This window comes from Buteo buteo, chromosome 7 (assembly GCF_964188355.1).
Source record: "Buteo buteo chromosome 7, bButBut1.hap1.1, whole genome shotgun sequence".
In the NCBI taxonomy this organism is placed as follows: domain Eukaryota; kingdom Metazoa; phylum Chordata; class Aves; order Accipitriformes; family Accipitridae; genus Buteo; species Buteo buteo.
Genome location: NC_134177.1, coordinates 44,055,867 through 44,079,077, shown reverse-complemented (window position 1 = coordinate 44,079,077; position 23,211 = coordinate 44,055,867). Strand labels below are relative to the sequence as shown.

General features: G+C 37.5%; 1 protein-coding gene and 1 long non-coding RNA gene across 5 annotated transcripts in view; one reads left to right on the top strand and one right to left on the bottom strand.

Moving 5' to 3' along the window:
* Nucleotides 1–13,394, bottom strand: part of LOC142033184 (uncharacterized) — a 31,656-nt gene extending 18,262 nt beyond the window's left edge. For 3 of the 4 annotated variants that reach the window (XR_012651111.1, XR_012651112.1, XR_012651109.1), the window contains exons 1-3: nucleotides 13,299–13,394; nucleotides 12,444–12,482; nucleotides 11,653–11,693 (exon numbers count right to left, since the gene is read on the bottom strand). This is a non-coding gene — a long non-coding RNA (uncharacterized LOC142033184). Of the gene's footprint in view, nucleotides 1–11,652; nucleotides 11,694–12,443; nucleotides 12,722–13,298 lie in introns of those variants that run through there. The other variant, XR_012651110.1, reaches the window with a different exon arrangement.
* On the top strand, nucleotides 13,364–22,489 carry RNFT1 (ring finger protein, transmembrane 1). The gene is given in 10 exon segments (XM_075032939.1): nucleotides 13,364–13,383; nucleotides 15,396–15,427; nucleotides 15,430–15,810; nucleotides 16,136–16,212; nucleotides 16,825–16,925; nucleotides 17,493–17,646; nucleotides 19,344–19,502; nucleotides 20,349–20,414; nucleotides 21,260–21,361; nucleotides 21,555–22,489. Coding segments are annotated over 10 exon segments (1,212 nt in total). The 5' UTR covers nucleotides 13,364–13,378; the 3' UTR covers nucleotides 21,690–22,489.
* Nucleotides 22,490–23,211: the final 722 nt, after the last annotated feature.

The window sequence follows — 23,211 nt, the reverse complement described above, 5'->3', positions numbered from 1 at the left end:
CTGAGGCAACTGAGGAACGGCAAATAGAGCAAGACATCTCTGGACCTATTGGTTCCTAACAAAAAAAAAAACAAAAAAAAAAACAAAAAAAACCACAACAACAAATCCAGTCTCCTGGGGTATTATAAGCCCCGGCCCAGAACAGCTCTGCCAAATGCAAAGTGCAAGTCTTCTGTATTAAAGAACCCTCTTATTCCATAGCTCCTAATGAGCATTTGCCTCAACATAGCTTTCACACTCCTTGTATATTAATTTATTTGTTGCTGAGCATAAGAAAAGCTTAAATCATAACTCTCTGAAATACCAAATGAAACTAATCTATTTCCAATCTAAATTTTAATTAACTATTTTACTTCAACATTGCATTGTATCACTAGAAATTACTTGGAGGTATATGCACTAGAGAAGCTCTATAGAACAACTAAATGCATGAGAATGAATAAAAATATTTATTTTGAAACTTTCATTTATTTTTCTCCAAATTGTTAAAAAAATGTATTTGGTTGGTTGAAATAATGTACAGACATAGTAACAGAAATATTAGGTGACAGAAGAGAATGGACCAGATCCTTGTGAATCAACTCCATTTTACCAGGCACATAAAACTAAACTAGCCTCAGCTTGATGCAACTGTTTTATCTCCAGAATGAATGCTAGACATGAAATGGCAAAAAGGCTAGTGAGCCAAATTTATCTTACAGGTTTTTTTGTTGTTATTCCCCTTCTACACTTTCAAAATATCCCTTAATGCTCTTTCCTTTCAGAAGGAAATGTAAGTCTCTCAAAATAATATTTATAATCTCAGCTGCAATCTCCTTCATGGTAATTCACTCTGGATGTTTGCTACTTTTTGTGAGGAATAGTTCTGCTCGAGTTCTCCACTTAGAACAAAACAACTCTGTTTTCCTGATATACTTCATATTCAAATTATTTCAAAGTGTAGCACAGAGAAATGAATTAGATAAGGGCATAGGGAAATGTGTAATTCATACATGGCTGCCATGATGAGCTCACCAGTAACTGATACAGCTTTGAACATTAAAACAACTTTAATGAGAGATGATATTGACCTAGATGCCAGAGTTATCACCACTACTTCCTTAAAAAAAAAAAAATTTGATTGAACTTCCACTTCAGCAGTCTCCACTGACAAATATTTTAGTTTAATACCTACTTCTGATTTCCATTAAAGTACCTTTAGATCACTACTTAGATATATGAGAATTTCAAAAGCAATCTCCATCTTAGTTTTTTATAGTTCTATGATTTTTTCACTCTCTTATAATTAATTAAAAAGAATTCCAACATCTTTTCATTTTCTACCTAATTCAAAGGCAGACATAACATATCATATCTTTTGCTACCCCCTCTCTAAATTACTAACATTGTTTCTGTGCAGCCTTTCATAAAGTTTCCAGGTGAAAATAACAGCTTCTAGTGTAGCGGGTATGTTGTTTCCGGTTATTGCTAACACAGAACCAGGTACAATTCTTTCTTTTCTACAGCTACGTCTACACTGCAGTAAGAAGTGCAACCCAATGCAAACAGGTACTCAGGCTGCAACTCTTAAAACCAGCAGCCATATAGCTGCAGCAGCAGAGCCTACAACCCCTGCCCTCAGTTTCTGAGACATTGCTGTCCATGCCAGGTGGATTAACATGAGGTTAGCTTCCCTGTGCATGTTGTAATCACACATCTGACTGCTGCAGCAACTTTGGGGGTAGGAAACAAACTATAAGGTAACTTTCATGATTAAGATGAGCTATCAATAATCATCTATTTTTAAGTACAGCATCCTATAAATCCTTCTAATTAGTAAACTAGATGTCTTCTTTTCAGCAAACAATCCCCAGCCTACTTCCTTATTTATTTTCTTGAATTCAATTATATTTGCCACCTGCTGGCCCAATCACCTAAATGACAGATTCTGGATGTAAGGTAGAAGCTGGGCCATAAACAATAATTTCATTATAGTTCAATTTAAAATATTTCCCTGCACCTATTTTCTCTGCTTTATGAAGAATGTTTATGCTATTTCCTCCTCCAGGGCGCTGCTGGCTATGGTACTCTGCACTCCCATCAGGAGATGCAGCAGCAGCACCAGCAAGAATTTTGTGCTGCTCCCTATCCTCCACTGCCGACCCCATAAGAAATCAAAGCTCAGATTCTTCCAGAGGGGAGGGACCACCAGAGGCTGAATAAAGAGGGGAGGAGTGATTTCCAAACCTCTACTGAAAGATTGATACGGCTCCAAAAAATTTAATTGGTTCCTAAAAAGGATCCTTGGCAAAATAAAGGTTAGGAAATATTTCTTTAGAAGATAAAAATAATAGAACTTCTTTTCACATGAAAAGAAATGGAGGAGGCTGTAGTCCTGTTGTTATTTGCCTATCATGGAGCTCTAAAATCCATCTATTCCATAAACTAACTGATTTACATTTCCAAAAATCTTCCTGAATGAAATCCAGTCTGTAAAACGCACATCTTGCAGACAAATAGTTTAACCTGAAGCATGAATTCAAATGCATTGTTCAGTGTAGTGGACCACTCTCAAGTTTGATAAAAGTAAACGGGCACTGAAGCCATTCATTGCCTTTAAGGATTAAATGACGTAGAGGCAGACTGCTATCCAACTGTGAAAGCACGCAATCCTATCATGTACGAGCAGAAGGAAAGATGGAAGACTGAAATCTGTTTTGGCCCACTTGGTTCTTGACTAGAAACTCAACAACATCCAAACCATCAGGGTTCTACAGTTCAGGCCTTCAAAGAAGTCAACATTTCCTTCCGTCACCTTTTGAAATGTAACTTGCAAACCTACCTTCAAAAACTCGCTAGTACATTCTGAAGCCATTACACCTTCCTCAAAAAACACCAAAAACATGGAAAAGCTGCCCTTCTGAAACTGAGTTAACAAAACTCAACATTGTGATAGGAGACAATAAAAGCAATAACCCAGATTCTTGAGCATTTCCTACTATTACAGTATATACGAATCCATGCTACCTCCTTTATAATTGTAGAAACTTTCTCCATTATATTTTCTTACAACTAGTTAAGAATACCTATAAGCACTAGTTATTCTCTAGCAACTCATTTATTCTGTGATTCTGCATCTTCCATTTCACCAATCCTCTCCCAGATTTATTTTCCATTGACTTTCACAGTTTGAAAATTAATGTTAAGCCAATATTGGGTAAAATTATTATTTTACCATACTTATTTTGCAATAAATAGTAATTTGGGTGAGTGTGTAAAACTGTATTATATATAAGTGAAAACATTAACCAAACTGGAGGCATAGTCAGTTAATGCCCTAATAGAGGAGCCTTGGAGAGAGAAACTGTACAGCATTTTTATGTAGCACGTGGGAAAACTGTGCAGCACGGGAGTTTTGAACGTTAATACTGCAGCTGTACTAAATCTACTGTGTCAGACTGTCTGCAAGCAAACCAGACTTAAGGAAGTACATTTTTACTGCAGCATTGGAGGCTGAAAAATGGTTAACTTGGTTAAGTTCAACAGAAGTAAGTTCAGCTTACTTAAAAAAGAACAGACATGAGTTATGTGCACCTGTTAAATAGTCACAGACAAATAGTTCTGTATGTAGACAATTACGTGACCTGTATAAAGGTTCAAATTATGGATCAAAGAGTAATGCATTTTACAATTACATTTTAACACTGTGGCAATTATGCATGATAGAGAACAGTTACTGTATCAGGATCTAAACAATGAAAAATATAGAACATTTCCACTGACCATAATTTCACTACTTAATGTCTTTTATCTGCTCTCATGTCTTTCTCTGAATGTACCATAAAATGTTAGATGGATATCTGAGTGACCCTGGGCAGATTCGCAGGTATTATTTTGTTGTAGTGTTTCATATTTTTTTATACGTTAAAAAAAAAAAAAAGTTCTATTGCACACAGAAATACACACAGGACAAATGCTGTTTAGCTGTTGTTATCACTGTGACACATTTAAGAAATTTAAACAAACATGCCAACTCTTCTGCAAGCCTTGAATTACTTGTTTCACCATGAGCACCGAATGCAACATTGGCCTCACTGAAGACTGTAGAAGACATTCTGCAGGCCCCTTCTGACAAGAGGCACAAAGAAATATCCTCTGTACAGAGAAGTTCTGGAAGATGGGATGCATGATGGGGAAGTTTGGAAAAGTATGTATGCACACATACGCACACACACACACACACAAATGTTTTGGGCATCTATTACACTATAGCTGGAATCCTAACAGTGATACAATGTATTGTACTTATAGCTTAATTTACCGATATCTGCCCCCCTCTCCTCATGCTGTTGTTCTCTAGCTCTCTCCCCTTTCACTGAGCTGAAGAGAATCTTTTGTTGGTCTGTATATAGTCAACCACATGTTCCTTGTCCACAGCCCCTCCTCACACAGTTGACATCTCCATTTGGTCTTCCCTAGGATGCTACTGTCAAAATTATAACGGTATCAATTTCAAAACACACCCCACTCCCCCAAGCAGTGTGGTGTGGTGAACTCAGCATCAAAAGCAGAAATTACAGAGTAGTAGACCAAACTTTTCAAATTTGAATGCCTGAAGTTACACATCCAGATCCTTATTTACACATAGTAGGAAGCCTGCTTTTCACTAGACATGCTTAGGCCTCCCAGTTACTAGGACCTTCTGCATCACTCAAAAAAGGCTTTTTATTTAGGTACTTATCTATTCGTTTCTTGCCTAACTTCAGACAATGAAGTCCTACAATTTTCATTTATAAATTTCGGCGCTTCAGCTGCCACATCAATAAAAATGAGCGTGTTAACTTGCTGGAGCCTGAATGACCTTCAGCAAACTTTTTGTTTGTACTTTTGATCTATGAGCAGTCAGAGACTCAGCTAAAACTGATGGACAAGACAGTCATTTTCTACTGAAAATAGGGTAGACAACGCCAGACTTCAAATCATGCAAGCTTACATGCTTGATCATTACAATGTCTTCTGAAAGAAGTTATATATGAGCCTAAGACGAATTCCAATATTCCTTCACCAGTGTTTTACTTCGTAATTCTTAGTTAAGTAGTAAGTACTCTTCTAAGTAATCTCGCATTAATTCTTTCTATTAATGAAGAAAAGCACTAAGTGAGCTAGAACTCACTCTTCAATTAAGATAATCATTATCATAAACAGATGTTTTATTTGACAGTTTGAGGGATAACAGTGTGCTGTGATTTAGTTCAGAGACTTTAGTTCAACTGAAGACTCAGACCATAAAATTAAATGAATTAAATAGCCTCACCCTTGTCTCTAACTGTATAAATCATAAAATCACCACTCTAAGGGACAAAATTGGAGATCTTTGCAAAACGACACTAGTTTTGTTTCGTGGCGTAAATGCAAACATACTGAATTTTCTCTACCTACTCAGAACTGGTTTTAAGTATGCTACTGCAACAAAAGTGTACATTACAGCAAGATAACAAATGTGTCTTGCTTAACAAACAACAGTGTTATCTCCTTTGACCAGACACCAAGTAGATGGCACTATCTCTTAACCATATGCTGCAGACAAAGCCTCTGGCAGGTTTAAAGTTGAACACCTCATACTATCACATAGCCACTTATAACTAAACCACTGAAAAATAAGCATACAGCCAACTATGATATACATATGAAATGCATGGGGAAAAAACTCTTCCGTGGAAATGAAGAGTCACATTTGGAAATATGAACTAGTCAACTGTAAGGATCTAAAGGTCATCTATGCATTTCCTCCTAAATCATACAAGCGTGACTACTGTACTTACTCTGACTTAATTGAAAAATGGCTAAGTTTGTGCTTGCTTTCCAAAACAAAAACAATTTTTGAATTAGGAGGAGGAGTACTCTAATTTTTCTCCAGAAACCTTTGCCTTCTGAATTAACATCTGCATCCTAATTTTTACAACCAAAACATTTGCACGGTTAAGCATGGGGAAGTATGATGAACAACTGCTTAAACGACACTGGTTTCATATGTGGTATTTAGTTCAGAAATGTGCTGCCTCTTCACCAAGCTGTTGAAGTCTATAGCTGATTTTGTAGTAACTGGGGGCACAGGATATCCATAATATCAGCAGCAAGTAATTCTGCATTTTGCGTAATTCAGTTACTAATTTTTCACTTTTCATGAGCTACAGCGTCACTATAGCATACTATACTACTAGCCTCAAGAACATCTGGAAACACATGCTTGTTACTGTTAAGGTAAATGGAAAGTCTCTCACTGATTTCAACAAGGGCAAGCATGATAAAATTATAGACACATGTTTCTGTGTGATACATACGCTAACAAATTCTGGAATGAACAACCATAATACCATAAATTATACAAATATCAATATCTTCTCTCCAACTAAAAAATTTTTATTAATGAAATCAGAAAACAGTGAGCTATATGTGGGCATAAGCAGAAGGATTTCCTAATGACAAAGCAAGTATTTTTATTTTTATATAATGCTGAGGTAAAGGGGACCTTGATCCTACAAACTCATGCAAATAACTTCATAGACAAGGAGCCCCTTGATTCTAATGAGACTACTCCCTTATGTATCCTAATCACATATATTCATAGGATTATGTCCTAAAAATTACAGCAGAGGTAGACTGCACTGCTGAAAGCACAGTAAAGTTCTTGGGGAAACTGCTGCCGACATATCTGAAAAGCTTTTACTTGTTCTTTGCATATTCAATTTTACCTATGATTCTGATATAATTAAGGAAAAGTTATATAGCTTTACCTCTAGATTCATAAACCTCCTTGAAAATCACAATGGGCATAGTTTCTGCCACTTCTATAAACTCTGGTGGACATACGAGATTCTACGGTGATTGCTTTGTAACAGAAAGTAGTTAGAGATGGCTAGAAAACTGTATTAGAGATATATTTGTCATGAATGAATACAATACATAAAGTCGTATAAAAATTTCCCCCCACACACTATATTTACATTTCAAAATCTGTGTCCAATATCTTCACTAAGATATACTCCTTTTCTGAATGGATTACTTACTTTAATTAAAAGCCTGTCAGCTTTTTTATTTGTTTGTTTATTCATTTTTAAGACTAGGTTAAGCACATTCACTCAGCATTCATTTTTCAGACAGCCTTCTCAAGTATGCTAATGCCAAACAACTTCATTGTAAGTAGGTCTGGCCCACAAAAATCCTATTCAGCAGGCTATGCCCGCTTTAATTCTAATCTAGCAGTAGCTTTTCCCATCAATACATAGAAGACGAGTATCTTGTCCTCAGAGAGCTGGGAAGTTTCTCCTAATGCCATTTGTTACAGTTATTAATGCTTGAGCCTCCCATTATTATAAATCAAAACTAGCAGAATATGTTGGCTTCCCAGGGTCGGAAAAAATCTTTTAGTGTTACATTTTGTATTACAGCAGTCATCTCTACTGGTTTGTAATATACTCGCAATAAATAGCTTTGAGTTTTAGTTAAACCAAATCGATTCTATTTAGGCTATTAGTCAATTTTAACAGCAACATATCGCTTGTACAGCATATTAGTAAGAAAAAATATTAACATGTATTAATCTAAACATGAATGGAATACCAATGTTTGAACGAGGAAGATCTTGCACCTTCTAATAAGAGACCCCAGAAAGTTGGGATGCGTGGGGAGGGAAACGAAGGAAGCACAGAAGAAACTTTCATTTAGTGATGGTCAACAAGAGCTAGTGCAGAAAAGATGACTGCAATTTCTTCAAAATACTGGAGAATATTTATGACAGGGAGCAAAACAGTGTGTTCTTGAGCTTTCAAATGGACGCAGTGCTCACTTCTATTATACCTCTAAACTGGTGAGTGAGGACTCTAGCTGAGCATCTGGACATAGTCCAAGATTTCTGAAGTAAGGACCCAGGCAGCGCTCACCTACTATCAGATGGGAATCTTCAAAAACACTTCTCAAGATAAATTAAAGATCTGAAGAGAAGCAAAGATGAAAGCAATAGCATCATGCAAAAGCAAACTACCACAGATGACTCTAAAGTCTTTTCCTTTCCCCTCCCCCCATTTCTTTTTCTTCTTTTAACATATTTGACCATGAAGTACAAATTTTTGAAATGCCAACGCTTAAAAAAAACACCAAACCAAACAAAAAAAAACCCAAACAAAACAAAACCCCAAAAAACCCACACCACAAAAACCAGAACCCACAGTAGGATTCCATTCTTTTCATGGGAAGCCAGGATATGCAAGAAATTATGCACTAGATCTAGCTGACAAGCATTTCCTTAAGACATGCTGGTGATTTATCCCAATTTAACTCCCAATAACATTTCTATGAGCCAAAAATCTACATGTTGTTTCTGAGGTTCTCCTTCAGTCTAATTATTTTATCTTATGCAAGGAACATTAAAAAACAAAATACCAAATCATCATTTAATGAATAATGGCACATTTTCCTTTACCAGAGAACCTGACTGGCGCAAAACAAGTACAAAAAACAACTGATGTGAAATTCCTATTTTACGGTCTTATACAATCATTTTTAAATTCAGTAATATATTTAGTCATCTTATCCCTCTTTTTTTTTAAATTATCATTTCTTGTAACATGTTACATGTACTTGTAAAATGTTATAGGCATAATCCAGATAATCTTATTACATGATGAACATAGTCTTACTTGTGGATAAGACTTCCTAATAAACTAACGCACATCTGTTAATATGAAAATTTTTTGTTATTAGAAAAGAAGCAAAAAAGCCCTCCATATGGTAAGAAACAGAGAATTTTATATATTGCCACCAAACTAAAAACAGTAAGTAAATATTAACTTGGTGAAGTGCAAAACAAGTTTTATTGACCAGTGAAGTAAATATTGACTGAAGTGAAGCAAATATTTATGTGCTGACGTTAATGGGACAAATCCTGTTCAGCATGACAAACAAGATTTTGCCTACTATATTTCTGTGTTTGTATTTATTCTGAAAGTTCTGAAAGGAAATATCTGGAAGCATGCCTACAATGGTAAAGCTTTTTAATAACAATTATTTTTCCTTAGCATCTAAAATGCGTTATATGCGTTCAGAGGGCCAGAATATTTTGACCTTGTACAAGACAGAGGTTTAACAAATTGTTTTCAGACAGAATGTCTTAACTCACTAAAATCTGACCAGATAACAACATCCAAGACCTCTATTTAACTGATGTCTAAAAAGGTAAACAGAAAGTTGGTCAATTTTCAGCCACTCATAAACCAAAATTTTTCTTACCCATGTAGTGGTAACTAATGCCAGAAGATTCTTTATCTCACCATTTGTTCAGGTTATAGTCAGTCAAATAAAAATTTTACGGCAGACAATCTTAATAATTACAAAGAATTATTACAAATAATTGCAAAAAGTAGACGTTTTTTCTTCTGTGAGTTAAAGGCTGCCACCCTCCACAGCACACGGACAGGGCAGTTACAGAAGTACTTACCGGAAGCAGTACCTCAGCCTGAGGTACCAGCAGAACCAACTTCAGTAAACACAGTGTTCACTCCTAGTGACAATGTGCCACAGAAGCTCCCCGCCCTCCAATAAAACCCTTTCCCACTATGAAACAAAAACTAACCCAAATTAATAAACCAATATAACTTCTAAATATTTCCATTTTATGAGTTATGTCAGAACGTTCATTTGGTTTTTGAACCTAAAATGTATTACTATTTACCAAGGAAAATAAAGAATAATTAAGGATGTAGCTATAAGTAGGTACTACAGATTGAATATAAATTAACAAAGCTATCTACACTTTCCTAGTAAATCCACTCAGGGTAGGTTTTTACATACATGAGAAGTCATTATTCAATAGAACGATTCACACAAGGGTTCACACATACAGATTAACACATTAGATTGGAAAAAAAATTAATTTTGAGCAACTTCAAAGGTTCTATTGAAAATTCTGGCACCTTTAAGCACACCCATTAAAGAAATCCAAGGTCTTTCACAGTGGATGATCATTACAGTACATCTTCTGACCTAAATACCTTTGTAATGGTCTTACAACAACAATTAACACCTTCTAAAATTCTTTAACAGCTGAATATTTTTTGAGTAACTGTACTTAACGGATCCTTCAATGTCATTACAAGAAAAGACCAGTTCAGAAAAGAGCTTCTCCACTTCGTTCTAATGACCATGGGAATCACTCTTTCTTGCGGATAAAGACAGAGGCTGAGCACCCTCCTGTGCAGTGAGCAAAAATTACAACTGCCCTTTGCGGCTCCGCTATCTGAATTTCATTCAAGGCTCTATCTATACATGAAACCCAAGACTTCGGGATCTAATTCACCAGTTTTAAAACAATTATGTGACACCATTTCAGTGGAACTAATCTCAGTTTAGAAAGACTTAACAGAAATGAGCACACTGCTGTACACAGAGAGCTAGTAAGATTTCTGGAAACTTCATGGAACAAGATGATGTCACTGCATTATAAAAATATCTGGTTCAAATTCTTTGAGAGTCTGCTTGACAAAACTTACATGGTCAGACTTCAACAGTGAAATTCAGGCTCCTCTGCCATCACTTTCAAAACTGGTCTCTATTCTTCAGTGCCTTAAATATGGGAGCACAGGAGATGTTTTCTTGTGCTCAAAATTCAAACTGAAGTAAAGGTTGTATAATTGCAGGAGCTAGTTTTAAAAAGATTGAGCATTCAAAGCTCAGGAAGCAATCGAATTTTAAAGGTCATTTGAGCCTCTTGGCAAGACTTTCAAATCCTTCAAACAATTTAAATTAAGCCCTCTTAATTTTGCAAAAGTCTTCCACACTCAAGTAACATTTTGTGTAGAATGAAGACAACCAATAAAGCCTTTGAATATTCAGGACATTCTGCTATTTTACAGACTCTTGCAAGAAAACATTTTTTTATCATATCATTACCTACAATTCCTTTTCATGTATCTGAGATCAGTTTCTTTAAATTTCACCAGAGATGTATGCTGTACATCTAATTTTAAAGGACTAGTTCCTTCCATGCCTTCTCATGAAAAACAGTGATATTACAGCTATTAATCTGCTCTATGCAGGAAGACTTCTGCAAAGCTCCTTCAGGAATTAGGACTAGGATACAAAGTATTTTCTTCTAATATTTCTATGTATAGAACTAGCTCTCAGCAACTTTAGTACAGAGTAACTGTTGAAAAGGTAAAGTATTATGCTGCCAGGGCATCACCAGCAGAGTTCCACGAGGATCGGTGTTTGTTCTAATGTTGTCTCATGCATTTAACAATCCCAGGAAAAGCAGATATACACTGAAGAAATCTGCTGATAGCATCAATTAAGGAGGTACCACCTACACCTAGGAGGATGAGAAAGTCTGGGACTTATCTGAGTGTATATATACACCTGAAAACACGCCTGGACACCGATTCAACTGTCTGCATGAAATTTATGGGCATCCTAGGAGGAGAGTCCAAAATACAGATTGGTAAATTTATTACTAGGTATTACATGACCTAATGTGTGCAATACCCATGGGAAAAGAATTGCAATTTCATGTTAATAATCTCTGAAATCTTTCTTGTGTCAGGAGTTTCTAAATCCAGAGGTCGTTAACAGCACCATGAAAACATACCTGTTAAATAACAACATCACTGAAGAGTTACATACCTTCTAATGAGCTGCGAATTGGAGATAAATCAGCAAGTGACCTGCATGAGCAAACATTATTGATTAATAAGCTGCCATCAATTAATTTCATATTTCCAGTGCATGTAACAATGAGAAACAGTTTGAGAACAATTTTGATTTAAAACTACATTTGTACTTTAATGCATTTTTTAATTACAAAAAAGAAACAGCTGAACGAGGCTTTTGTATTTATACACTCCCAAGCAATGTACAGAAGGCATGCATAATTTCCAACCATAAAATACTATTTAAAAATAAAAGATTTATAATTGCTTTTCCTGATTTGAGAATCAAATTAAGATTTGTCACATTGTCCTTCATAATCCAAACACTATGTGAATGACTAACTGAGCAAAGAGTAAGAGAATGAACAATATGGCACAGCATAAGTCAAACACAACAGTTCTGCGTTATCCTTGGAAGGATGGAGATATAGCCGTATAATTCTTAGACTGCTTCCAGCCAAGCATCTGAAATCTGCATTGGTGCGGCTACTGAGCAGCATTATGATAATTAGGCAGAAGTACTATACAAATTAGAAGGTCTTCTGAGTTCAGAGGGCCTACAGGAACAGAAGGCTTGTGGGTTTGTTTAATACTTAACCGTATCTGTAGTAACTAGCCCAGGTTTCTTCCAATACATCAGCCACGGCCCAAGAGAAATGCAGACGATATGAGGCCTGAAATTTCCAGTGAAGAAATTCTAGATACAGATTCCAAAAACATCATAAAAGTAGATCAAACTGCTGCAGATGCCTACTTAAAACCTACCTCTAACAGCAACAGAGATGTATCCACTGTTTCCAGCTTCTTCCTCAAGTACAAAAGAGAAAGTCTATTGTTAGAGGGTTCTTAGCTCTTCTAAACACTTAGTTTTTCACCACATGAGATCTGATGTCTAAGTGCCCGTCCTTTCCCTCTCCCAGGGTTTCTGACCCCACAGCATTTCTGTATTTAAAATTTTGAATTAAAACAGTATTTCTGTTTTAACTCAAAACAACACAGGACCCATTTTCAAAACCACTCAGACATTAGGCACAGGTTTCAGCGTGAGCTGCATACCTAAACACTTTTAGAAAAATATCAGAGCCAAGGAAAACAGATGCCATTTCTGGATGCAAACTAATTTATTCAAGATCATATTTTGAAAGAAAACCCTGTATCTATTTAATTTCAAGCTTCTCCTAAGAGCTACAGCAGCCTTAACTAGGGCAGCATTTTCCTCAGGTTTCCTAGGAGGCAAAGCCAATTTCCAAACAGCAGGACTTCCCTGCGGTGAGCGCTAATCGCCACCGAGAAGTAACGATACTGCAGTATATATATATTTCTTGATTTCCTTCGTTATTATTACCTTCCCAGATTAATTTTAATTGAGACTTTAAATAAAAAGGAAGAGGAACCACTGCCCCCCCGCCCCGTTTGGCGGGCCCGGACCGCGGCCTGTCCCCAGCCCTCAGGCTGAGGCGACCCCCCCCCCCCGTCTCCCCGTCCCCTGACGGGGCGAAGGCCTCGGCTGAGCCGCGGCCGCTCGTTGCCAGAGCAACGCCCCAGCTCGGGGCCTTCCTCCTCCTCCTCCCCTCACGGCTCCTCCTCTTCCTCCCCCCGCCGCGCCCTCTCCCAACCCACTCGGCCTCGACGGCGGCGATGGAGGCGGCGGGCGGCCGCGGCCTGGGCAGCGGCGCCGGCCGGGAGGCGCCGGCCGCCTGATGAGGTACCGCCGCCTGGGCCGCGGGTTGGCGCCTCGCCTTGGCTTCTTTAGCGCAGGGGAGGGCGGGAAAGGGGTTCCCGGCGGCCGCTCCCCCTCAGAGCCCGGGGCGGGGGGGGGGGAAGGAAGCGGGGACGCGCCTCGCAGGGTCACCCCCTCCCTCCCTGCACCGGGGCTTTTGTGGTAGGTCGGCGGCGCTGCCCTCGGAGGCTCCCACCCGCCCTCCCGCCGCCCTCGAGGGGGCGGGCGGCGAGTTCCAGCGGCGCCGCGGCCCTGAGGGGGGGCGCGGGTGAGGCCGCCGCGGCCCAGCGGCCGGCGGGCGGGAGGTGTCGGGGGGAAGAGTCTCCTCAGGCGCGGTGGGCGGGAAGAAGTGGGGAATGCTCGAGGGGAGGCTTTATCAAATATCGTCTTTTATCTTATTGGGGGGGGGGGGGGGGAGAAATTCTGGAAGCCTGTGTGCGGATTTCTTACGCTTTGAAAATCCCGTTTAATAACTTAGTTATTTGAAAGTTTGTTCGGCAGGGCGCCAGGGGAAGCTGCACTACTCGAACAATGGGATCGCTCGCTTTTTTTTTTAAACACCGAGCTGTCAGTTTTTGCAGAAGTAGGCCCTAAACCACTACGTGAAGAGTGCTAATGAGATTTTTAATTTTTTTTATCCCCCCCCCCCCCCTTTAAAAAACCGCATTCGTGTCCTGATCCTGCAGACACACTGAGCGATACTGTTCACACATGTCAATACTATCTCCAGTTTATTGGCTTTATTCATGTGCATAAAATTACAGAACGTGAATCTTAGCTGGATTAAAGTATGATGTAATCTTTGGCCAACAAAAATACAGTAGTAGCAGCAGCATTTCTAAATGGTAGTAAGTTCCCCTATTCGGATATTGTTTAAATTCATGCAATTGACTCATGTAATTTCCATTTTAAAGGCTAAAGAATTCTAGGTTTGTGCAAATATATAAAAAACTTCCTGCAGTGCAAAATCAATTTTGCTTTAAACTTTTTGTATCCCCAGTAAAACTAGCTGTGCATGTACGCTAAGCTTTGGAAAAAATAATTTCAGAGAGGAACCTGGAAGAGTTTGAACTATTGAAAAAGGATTATAACAAAATTCCCGATGTCTCAATAATATTATTCGATAGCAACAAGTACTGTGCCAAATCTGGCTTCAAAGCATTCTCCAAAATCATTACCCTCATGTAACACCAGTCCAGAGAAGTATATTTAACACTATTTGACAAATGTAAAGACTGACACAGAAGTGAAAAACTGCCCTAGAAGACAACAGAAAGATGTCAGCAGAAAGAAATAAAACCTCATTTGGGTGGTCTCACTGTTAGATGACGGCTTGTTGGCTGCACTTCTTTTTTCACCTAGCCCATATGGCCCAGGCTTTTTTAAATGCTGCTTAGAAAATGGACTAACCTGGTTCTGCTCACCCAGACAGGATAATCTTGTTAATCTCATAATGGCCCTCAATTTTGAGCATGCACTGGCTTTTGACTAGACTTGTCTCTGAACAAATGCTTACCATTTTATGGATGCATGTAAATGTACTCTGCTTCCTTCCCATCATTGTTTGCTCCTTCTTTGGCCTACAACTCTTTGTATTTTTGTGAAATTATGCAGCACTTCTAAGATCTCTTCTGTACAAGGTAGTGCTGGTCTCCTATTTAGCAGCTTTTGCTGTTCTGATTTGCACTGAAGCAACTTTAGATTTTACTAAGGCAGCCAGATTCACTGCAGGCTAGAAAATCTACACGTGAATGAAAGGAAGTCATTTAATACGGCACACAGAAAACTGCCCCGTGGAGAACAGGGTGCAAACCCAGCATTCCAGCTTTCAGAATGAAGACAAACAATATCTCTCGGAGAGAGAATCTTTACTTCATGCAGGCAGTCACTCAGTACAATCTGTTGTATTTTGGTGTTGGTTTTTTTGTTGTGGTTTTTTTTTTCCCTTGAACTAGTTCTCTCTTCTTTCAACTGTGACTTTTTATATCCCACTCTAGGAGACAAAATAGCAAGAATCTGGACCAGAAAAAACTCCCACCATGCAACCAAACTGCAGTCATCTCCACAACATCCAAGGGAGTGGTGATGACTCTTCATCTCAGAGCACCCACGCAGTGAGGTTGTCAGGAGAGAGCTCATGCCATCTTAGCGGAGATGTTCGCATACAGCTAAACTCTGCTGTGGGAGAAGCCAGAGAAAATGCAAGTTCCCGGCATTCAAGGCCGGGTTCCCAAAGTCGCTCACACGGACATGCCCACAGCGAAGCAGGGGGGCTCGACGACTCCACTCCAGACTCAGAGGAACACAGCGGCAGCTCCCTCTCAGAGCTCAGATACCTCCTCCAGTGGCTGCACAAAAGTCTGCCGTATATCTTGATTCTGTGTGTCAAATTGATCATGCAGCATATAATTGGTAGAGTATAACAAAATAAGGTCTGAGGGAACAGACCCTCCCCCAAAGAGAAATACTAACAACCATGCCTGAAATATAATTAAATTTATTTTTAGCTTTATTTTTATTTGCTTTATTCATCAAAAAGAGAGACTTACTAAACTACATTTCAGTGGCTTCTGTTTCCTTTGCTGGCATATGTACTATGTGCTTAATTATTATGGCTTGATAGTCTGAGCTATTAATTGTAATTACAAAGACATATTAGAAGTGGCTGGTTTTTTAATCCACTTTAGTAATTTTTTTTTCATTTTCTTGTGTATAACTGACCCTTTTTTCCTAATAGGCATTTCTCTTGGAATTGGGCTGCTAACAACTTATATGTATGCAAACAAAAGCATAGTAAATCAGGTTTTTCTAAGAGTAAGTATCACCCTATGCAACAAAATTCTGTAAGTTAACCTTTATCCATCAATTTTTGAAAGAAATGTGAATGGAGATACTGTTTTATTTACCTAATATTAGGTGTCAAGGCTTCAAGATGGAAGTCAAGTCTTAATGCTTCTGTACAGTGTAGAGCTTCTCAGATAAGTAAGGTTTGCAAAATTCAAAAAGAGTTCCCCCTTGCCCCTCTTGACTTTGAACACTGAAATCGCTTCAACTGATATAAGCTTTTTGGAATTTACGGGACAACTTCTGTATTTGTGGAATCAAATAGCAGTTGACAGTTTCAAACTTTCAGTTGTCTCCATTCACTGCCAAAGGAAAACTTGTTGTTCTTTCAGAGTGGGTTGGATTTTGTTTGTGTTTTTAGAAGAAACCATGATACACATAGAAATTGTTATGCTGAAAACGTTAAAATTACTGCTTTATCTTTCCATTGAGTTCTCCTATTTTATTTGACCTAAAATCACTAAGATTGAATCCTCTAGTAGCAAGTCTGCTCAGGTGCAGCAGACTTCGTGCTTTGGAGATATATTCAAGACACTGATACTGAGATAAGGACTGTAATACTTCTTTACAATTATCTTACAGGAACGGTGCTCCAAGTTGCAATGTGCTTGGTTACTAGTATACCTAACTGGATCATCTCTCCTCTTGTATTACACCTTTCATTCTCAGTCACTGTATTACAGGTAAGTAGATGAACATCTCTACTCACATCATAAATTACTCAAAATGTTTCCAGTTAATATTTAATTTTATCTGGGCTGCTGCTGTTTTTCTTTAATTGTGGCATTGGTTTCTCTTTCATTTTAATCTCTATTCCTCCTCTTCGGCCAAACTGAACAGGTGCTGTCCTTAAAAACAGTATGTTGGAATCTGCAAGGTTAGACCCCATACTCAATGGCACTACTGTACCACAGGGAATGTAATGGTTGTGATTCCTAGCTTTGACCATGCCACCTTGCCTTTGGAATACTGAAGATGGCATTCTGGGGCTCTACGGAGTTTGTGTCTCCATTTATTTTTTTTTCCCTTACATTCCGTAGGTACAGTCTTGGCTGTAGAAGGTTCAAAAATTGAAAGGTTGTCAGAAATCATAAAGGATCAATTTGCAATAAAGAGTTCATTTTCTTACCAAATATTTGTCTGCTGTGTAAACCAGGTTTCCTTTTTCAATTAAACCTGTTGTGATAATCTCTGGTTATGCTTTCCTCTAAATAGGGTGCTCCAGTAACTTCTGATAATTCTTTTTGTAGCTTAATCTTCTTAAACCCTACTGTGGATTTTATGAACTTCTGGGAGGTACTTTGGATTGTGGGAGTCACAGACTTTATTCTGAAATTCCTCTTCATGGGCTTCAAGTGCTTTATTCTCTTGGTGCCTTCTTTTATGATGTCCTTTAAATCCAAGGTAAGGAAACAAGTTATATTTTTGCTTCCTTGTGAAGATTCTTTTACGGTAAAATTAGCTAATTATTAAATTCTACCCAGAGAAAAGTCTTTTTAATTAAAAAGGTCTGTATATAATCCACCACTGTATTGTGGGTGAGAAAACCCTGTAGATTTCATGTTCTTCCCTGCTTGGTGCTAAGGAAGGTTTACAGTCTGATCTGAAACAATTGCTTGTATTATGTCATCGGATAAATGGGTTTATTTCTGTCTCTAAGTGGGGGGGGGATGGGGGGGTGGAGAAACCTTTTATTTGCTGCAATGTAAGAATGTGTATACAGGTGGTTAGAATGGAGCAGCTGAAGCACAGTAAATTTTTAGCATGCTCAACATGGGAAGATTTTTAGGTCTGTGCATGCAAACAGCTTTTTTTTCCATCTCTTAAAAAAATAATTCTGAATTTTCTTTTTGTTAATAAACTTAAGCAATATTTGTGTCAGATCAATGAATTTGATTCATAGCTTAATTCCTCAAACCAGTGAAGCTTAATAATTTTCACCGAAGCCTAAACTGGTTGGTGGGGTATTTATTTTTATCTGCTTCCCAAGGTGAGACAGGCAAACCCAATTAAATTTTATGTCAAAATAGCAAATACTAGTACTGGTTAAAAAAAAAAAATTACGAACTGGAATTATTATGTGGTAGCATTTGAACAGGATGTTTCAGCAGGTTTTATCTTTTAAAATGTACCAGAACAAGTTTTTCTCAGGTACAACTGATTTCTCTAAATACCAGTTTATAATCAAGATCTCTATTTGTTTTCTACAGCTAGTGATAGAACATCCAAAAAATAGTTATTGAAAATTCCATTACACCAACTGTGACCTAAACTGTGGCTAAATTAAAGAAGGAATCTCGTCAATAGTGGCAAATTGTGGCATTATCCAGTGTACATTATAGAAAGAGTACTTCTTCCCTAATATAAATAGTTTGAAAGACAAAATTAAGGAAATAAAGTAAGACCTAAGCTAAATATCTATGATTATACATGCACACAGACACAGTGCTCTGTGCAGGACATTTGTGCTTTGTCGTTGTTATTCAGTAATTTTTAGGGTGTCGTTGAACTCTGTTTACCTGGTCAGTCCAGCTACCCTAGGCTTCTTTCCTGGCCCCCCAATTTTCTTATCACCCCATTCTATACAGGAGTTAATTATCACAAGATAAGGCTTCTTACACAGGCATGAAATAATGTTTACAGGAAGAGAGTTTGTAATTTATGTTCCTTAATAAAAGAATGGGCCTTACTCTCACCTTCTAATCCTGAATGCAGGACACAATGCTGCTAATGACAAGCTGATCTACGTGGACCAAATTTTTCTTATTTTCCTTCTTCATGTAACTTTTATTTTCTTTTTTAATTCTTATGAAATTAAGTCTGATAGCATTGCTAAGTAGGTAGGCATCTGACAAAGCCATCCTATTTTAGCCTATTAATTTGATTTTCTGCAGTACAGCAATCAATTGTGGTGGTATTATTTGTACAGTTGTGGTGAGACCCATCATCTGATCTCCATTCTCTTTCATGCTCCATATTTAGTTGCTTCAAGATACTATGAGAGGAGGTTACTCAAAAGAATAACAATGCATCTTTTCTCTGTATTTTAAAAATCCTTTGTGTTTTAAATCTTGAGCGATTCCTTTGCATGTCTTGCTTAGGGCTACTGGTACATGCTGTTAGAAGAACTCTGCCAGTATTACCGTATGTTTGTCCCCATACCAGTTTGGTTCCGTTATCTTATTGGCTATGGGGAGCTGGACAGTGTACTAGGATGGACCCTTGGGATATTGCTGGGCCTTCTCTACCTCATCCTAAAAGTACGTAAGCTTTATAATCCTCTCAAACTATTTTGTAGTAATTATCACTGGAGGGTTAGACACATATAAACATGTTTCTGAAAGTTCCCCTGTCTTTGAACTGACCTGCAAGTCGATGCTTCAGTTTAACTGATACAGCCTTCCAAAACTGATAGGAAAACTGGCTCAGGACACTAAATCTTCTTTTTTTTGCACCTGTTCTGGGAATGGATTGGGGTTGCATAGCAAAGAACACTATTACTATAGGTCCCCTCACATCAGACACTGATCAGACTGTTATCAGATATCGAGGAAAAGAGCTTGCAAAAATAAAGATAAAATTAATGGCTCAAAGAATCGGCATATTCCAGGAAAGTAGATTTTCTCTCTGCTAGAGTATCCTGTGTGATGCTAAACAGGTTACAAATAAGTATTCATACTGGCTGTCTACTTCACCAAAGAGCTTATCTGCCCCAAATGTAACCAGACTCGGTACAAGTCTGGCTTTGAACATGAAAAATACTTTATAATGCTATGGTATCTTAATTACAAGTCTAAAGACTATTGCATATATGATAATAATGCTGATATATTTACACTTGAGTGCTTCATTTTAGAACCTCAACACTATTTTTCTTTTAAAGAACAGACACATACTGTGAAAAAAACTTGAGGCTAAATTCTTACTTTGGTTACATATTAAGCAACTAAAATAGGGTCAGTCTGAACTATAACTTTGCTTATCTTCCTGCCAACATCAAACTAGCAGTGAGACTTCCAGTGCTGGAATCTGCACAGAAGCTTGGAAGCTTTTTAGTTCACAGAGAAAAATACTATGCATAACTCAGGTTTTCTTTCCCATTTCAGCTTTTGAGCTTTTTTGGACAATTGAGAAACTTCAGGCAGGTCTTACGGATATTTTGTACACGACCAGTGAGTACTGAATTCTCTTATGACAAAACAATAAACCCAATTTACATGAAAATACTTTTTTTTTTTAATACATCATTCCTATATTACTTTGTATTGTTCTAGCAACAGACAATTGCATTTTTAAAGTAAACCCTGTATCCTTGTTCTCCTCTTTTGCAGTCTGAATTCCTTGACTGTGTGATTACGTTGTCATCTGAATAACAGCAAAAACAACCCCCAAAAAATCTATTCTGCATGTCTCTTCAGATAAACATATGTGAAATAACATACCCTTTTTGTCCTGCTTCCTACTTTTTAACTGGAATAAATATTGGCTGGATGCAGGCTGAGCTTTGTGCTGAAATATAGTGAGAATTGAAGTTTGCCAAAATAACTGACATGCAAGTAACTTCTGTTAGAATTATTAAGTTTCTAGATAATCCTTCTCTGTAGTAAGAGGTATTGTTTAGAGCTTACTATTCATAAATGTAAAATGTATAGCACAGTGTCACTGAACTAAAAAGAATAATAAAGCACATTTTCTAAGTGCTTTCTTGATCAGATTGGAATTTAACAGTGTTTTGCTCAGATGTCACTGTTAAAACAAAACTGCTACAGATTTTTCCAATAACTGTGATTGGGGAAGATACTAACTAGACAGCATGGTAAGTAGGAGCATATAAGCTTCAGACCCCAAGACAGCTATTAAAAAACTTAGCAACATTTTGTTGGATTAGGGATTGACTAGTGTTCCTGACACAGCAGCCCTTATTCCCAATTCCTTTCTGTCCTGGTATTTTTGTGTTTCGTTTTGGCCTCCCCCCCTCCCAGAAACTAATATCTGCTGAAAATATCTTGGTTTACAGCACTATGGGGTGACGGCCAGCAAGAGACAGTGTTCCGAATCGGATGATATTTGTTCTATCTGCCAAGCTGAATTTCAGAAGCCTATTCTGCTTATCTGTCAGGTAATACACATAATCAGAGTTATTTATTGCAAACTTAAGAATATTTTAAACAACTGGTAAACAGAATAACATAAAGTTAGATTAGTGAGTGTATGTCTTCTGATTATTTTTAGAAATCAGGCTATGCAAATAATATACCGTCTTATACATGGAAGAGCTTAGGAGCTCTAAGTTCTCATTCTTTTCATTACAGCACACATTTTGTGAAGAATGCATCTCTTTATGGTTTAATAGAGAAAAAACGTGTCCACTCTGCAGAACTGTTATTTCAGACCATGTTAACAAGTGGAAGGATGGAGCTACATCTATGCATCTACAGATTTTCTAAAGCATGTCAAATAACTTGTTTTACAGTTTGTTTGTTCAAGCTAAGTTTTTTCAGTTTACTGCAGATTAAATTGTAGGTGGCACAAGGAATGAGTTTCCAAATTCTAGATATCATGCTTCTATGAAATGTTCCAGCATTTAAAACAATGCAGAAAATGTTAACTTGACCTTCTTAAGTTTTCAGAATGAATGCAGAAAAGCCAGCATTGCTTCTCTTCTGATTCTTGTAGGAAACAATCAAGTCCTTGAAAAATGCTGCATTACTTTTTGCAGCAGCTTCTTAATTCAACATTTTTTTTAAAAGTTTAAGTAGTGTTCCAGACTGTACTAAATTGTATTTATCCTTCTAACATGACTCAAACCAAAAGGTCAACCTATCAGTTTTATTATGAGCAAATTTTATACTCTGGACTACAGTGAGAATTAGAGCTACTTGTCACACTTGGCATTAAAGATCCTTTAATGCTTGCCCAGTAGATGAGAGAAATTAGCTTCTTATTCATGCACCTGTAACAGCAACTATTTCTCACTGTACCTGCAGATAAGCCACAAGAATAAGATGTTCCCCCTTTAGGTTCTTGTAGACTTCTAATGGATCTTTGGCTTAATACATAAACCAACCACTGATGTTAGTTTTTTACTTAGTATTTTATAAAGTTGGTATTTTTAAAACAAATCTTTAATATTATATTTTTGTCATAACAGGAACCAGATTTTCTTACAGGGGAGAATCTATTTTATACTATATTTGCAATTTGTAGTATGCATAAAAATCAGAGAGAATAAATGCCTTTAAATCTATTTGTTTGGTGCATGTTGAATAAAGACACAAGATTCATTACTGTTTCAGTATTAACTTACATGTAAGCACACAACAGCAGCTCATTGCTAGGTATACCCTTCCTGTTAAACTAAAGTCTCTGAAAAACAAAAAACCTCCAAATGCTACAACTTATTCATGACTAGTTTTTATGCTAATTATAGAGCTAACATGTATAATCTCACTTTTTTTTCCTGCTTGTCTTTTTTCACCTTGCTATTCAGATAAGACCATAAAAAAACCACTTAAATTATTCTGTTACAGCAAAGTGAAATTGAGTTGCCATTAACTTAAGCTTAACTGAGTACCTTTAGGAAACTTCTACATTTGGGGGATGCCCCCCCCCAAATTAAAAAGTTAAACACTTACTTGATGAATGCTGTAGCCACTCAAATTGCCAGGCAGGCTGAGAGAGTGCTATAAAGTTGCAGCTGACACAGCCAGATTTATAGAGCTGACAGGGCATGATGGGAGAGTGCCCTTAAAGGTAAAGCTACAAGTATAATACTAGTAGAATTTAGTATTCTGAATAAAAATCTAATGAGATGGAAGATTTAAGCTAAGAGGTATCATTTTATCTTCAACCTGGGTTTTGCTGTAGCATGCTGTGTATTTGCTAATTGTATTTTTGTTTGAAGTTTACTGCAGTTCAGAGTAAATGTGCCCTATGATTGTTCCACCGTGGTATCCGAGTCACTGGAGA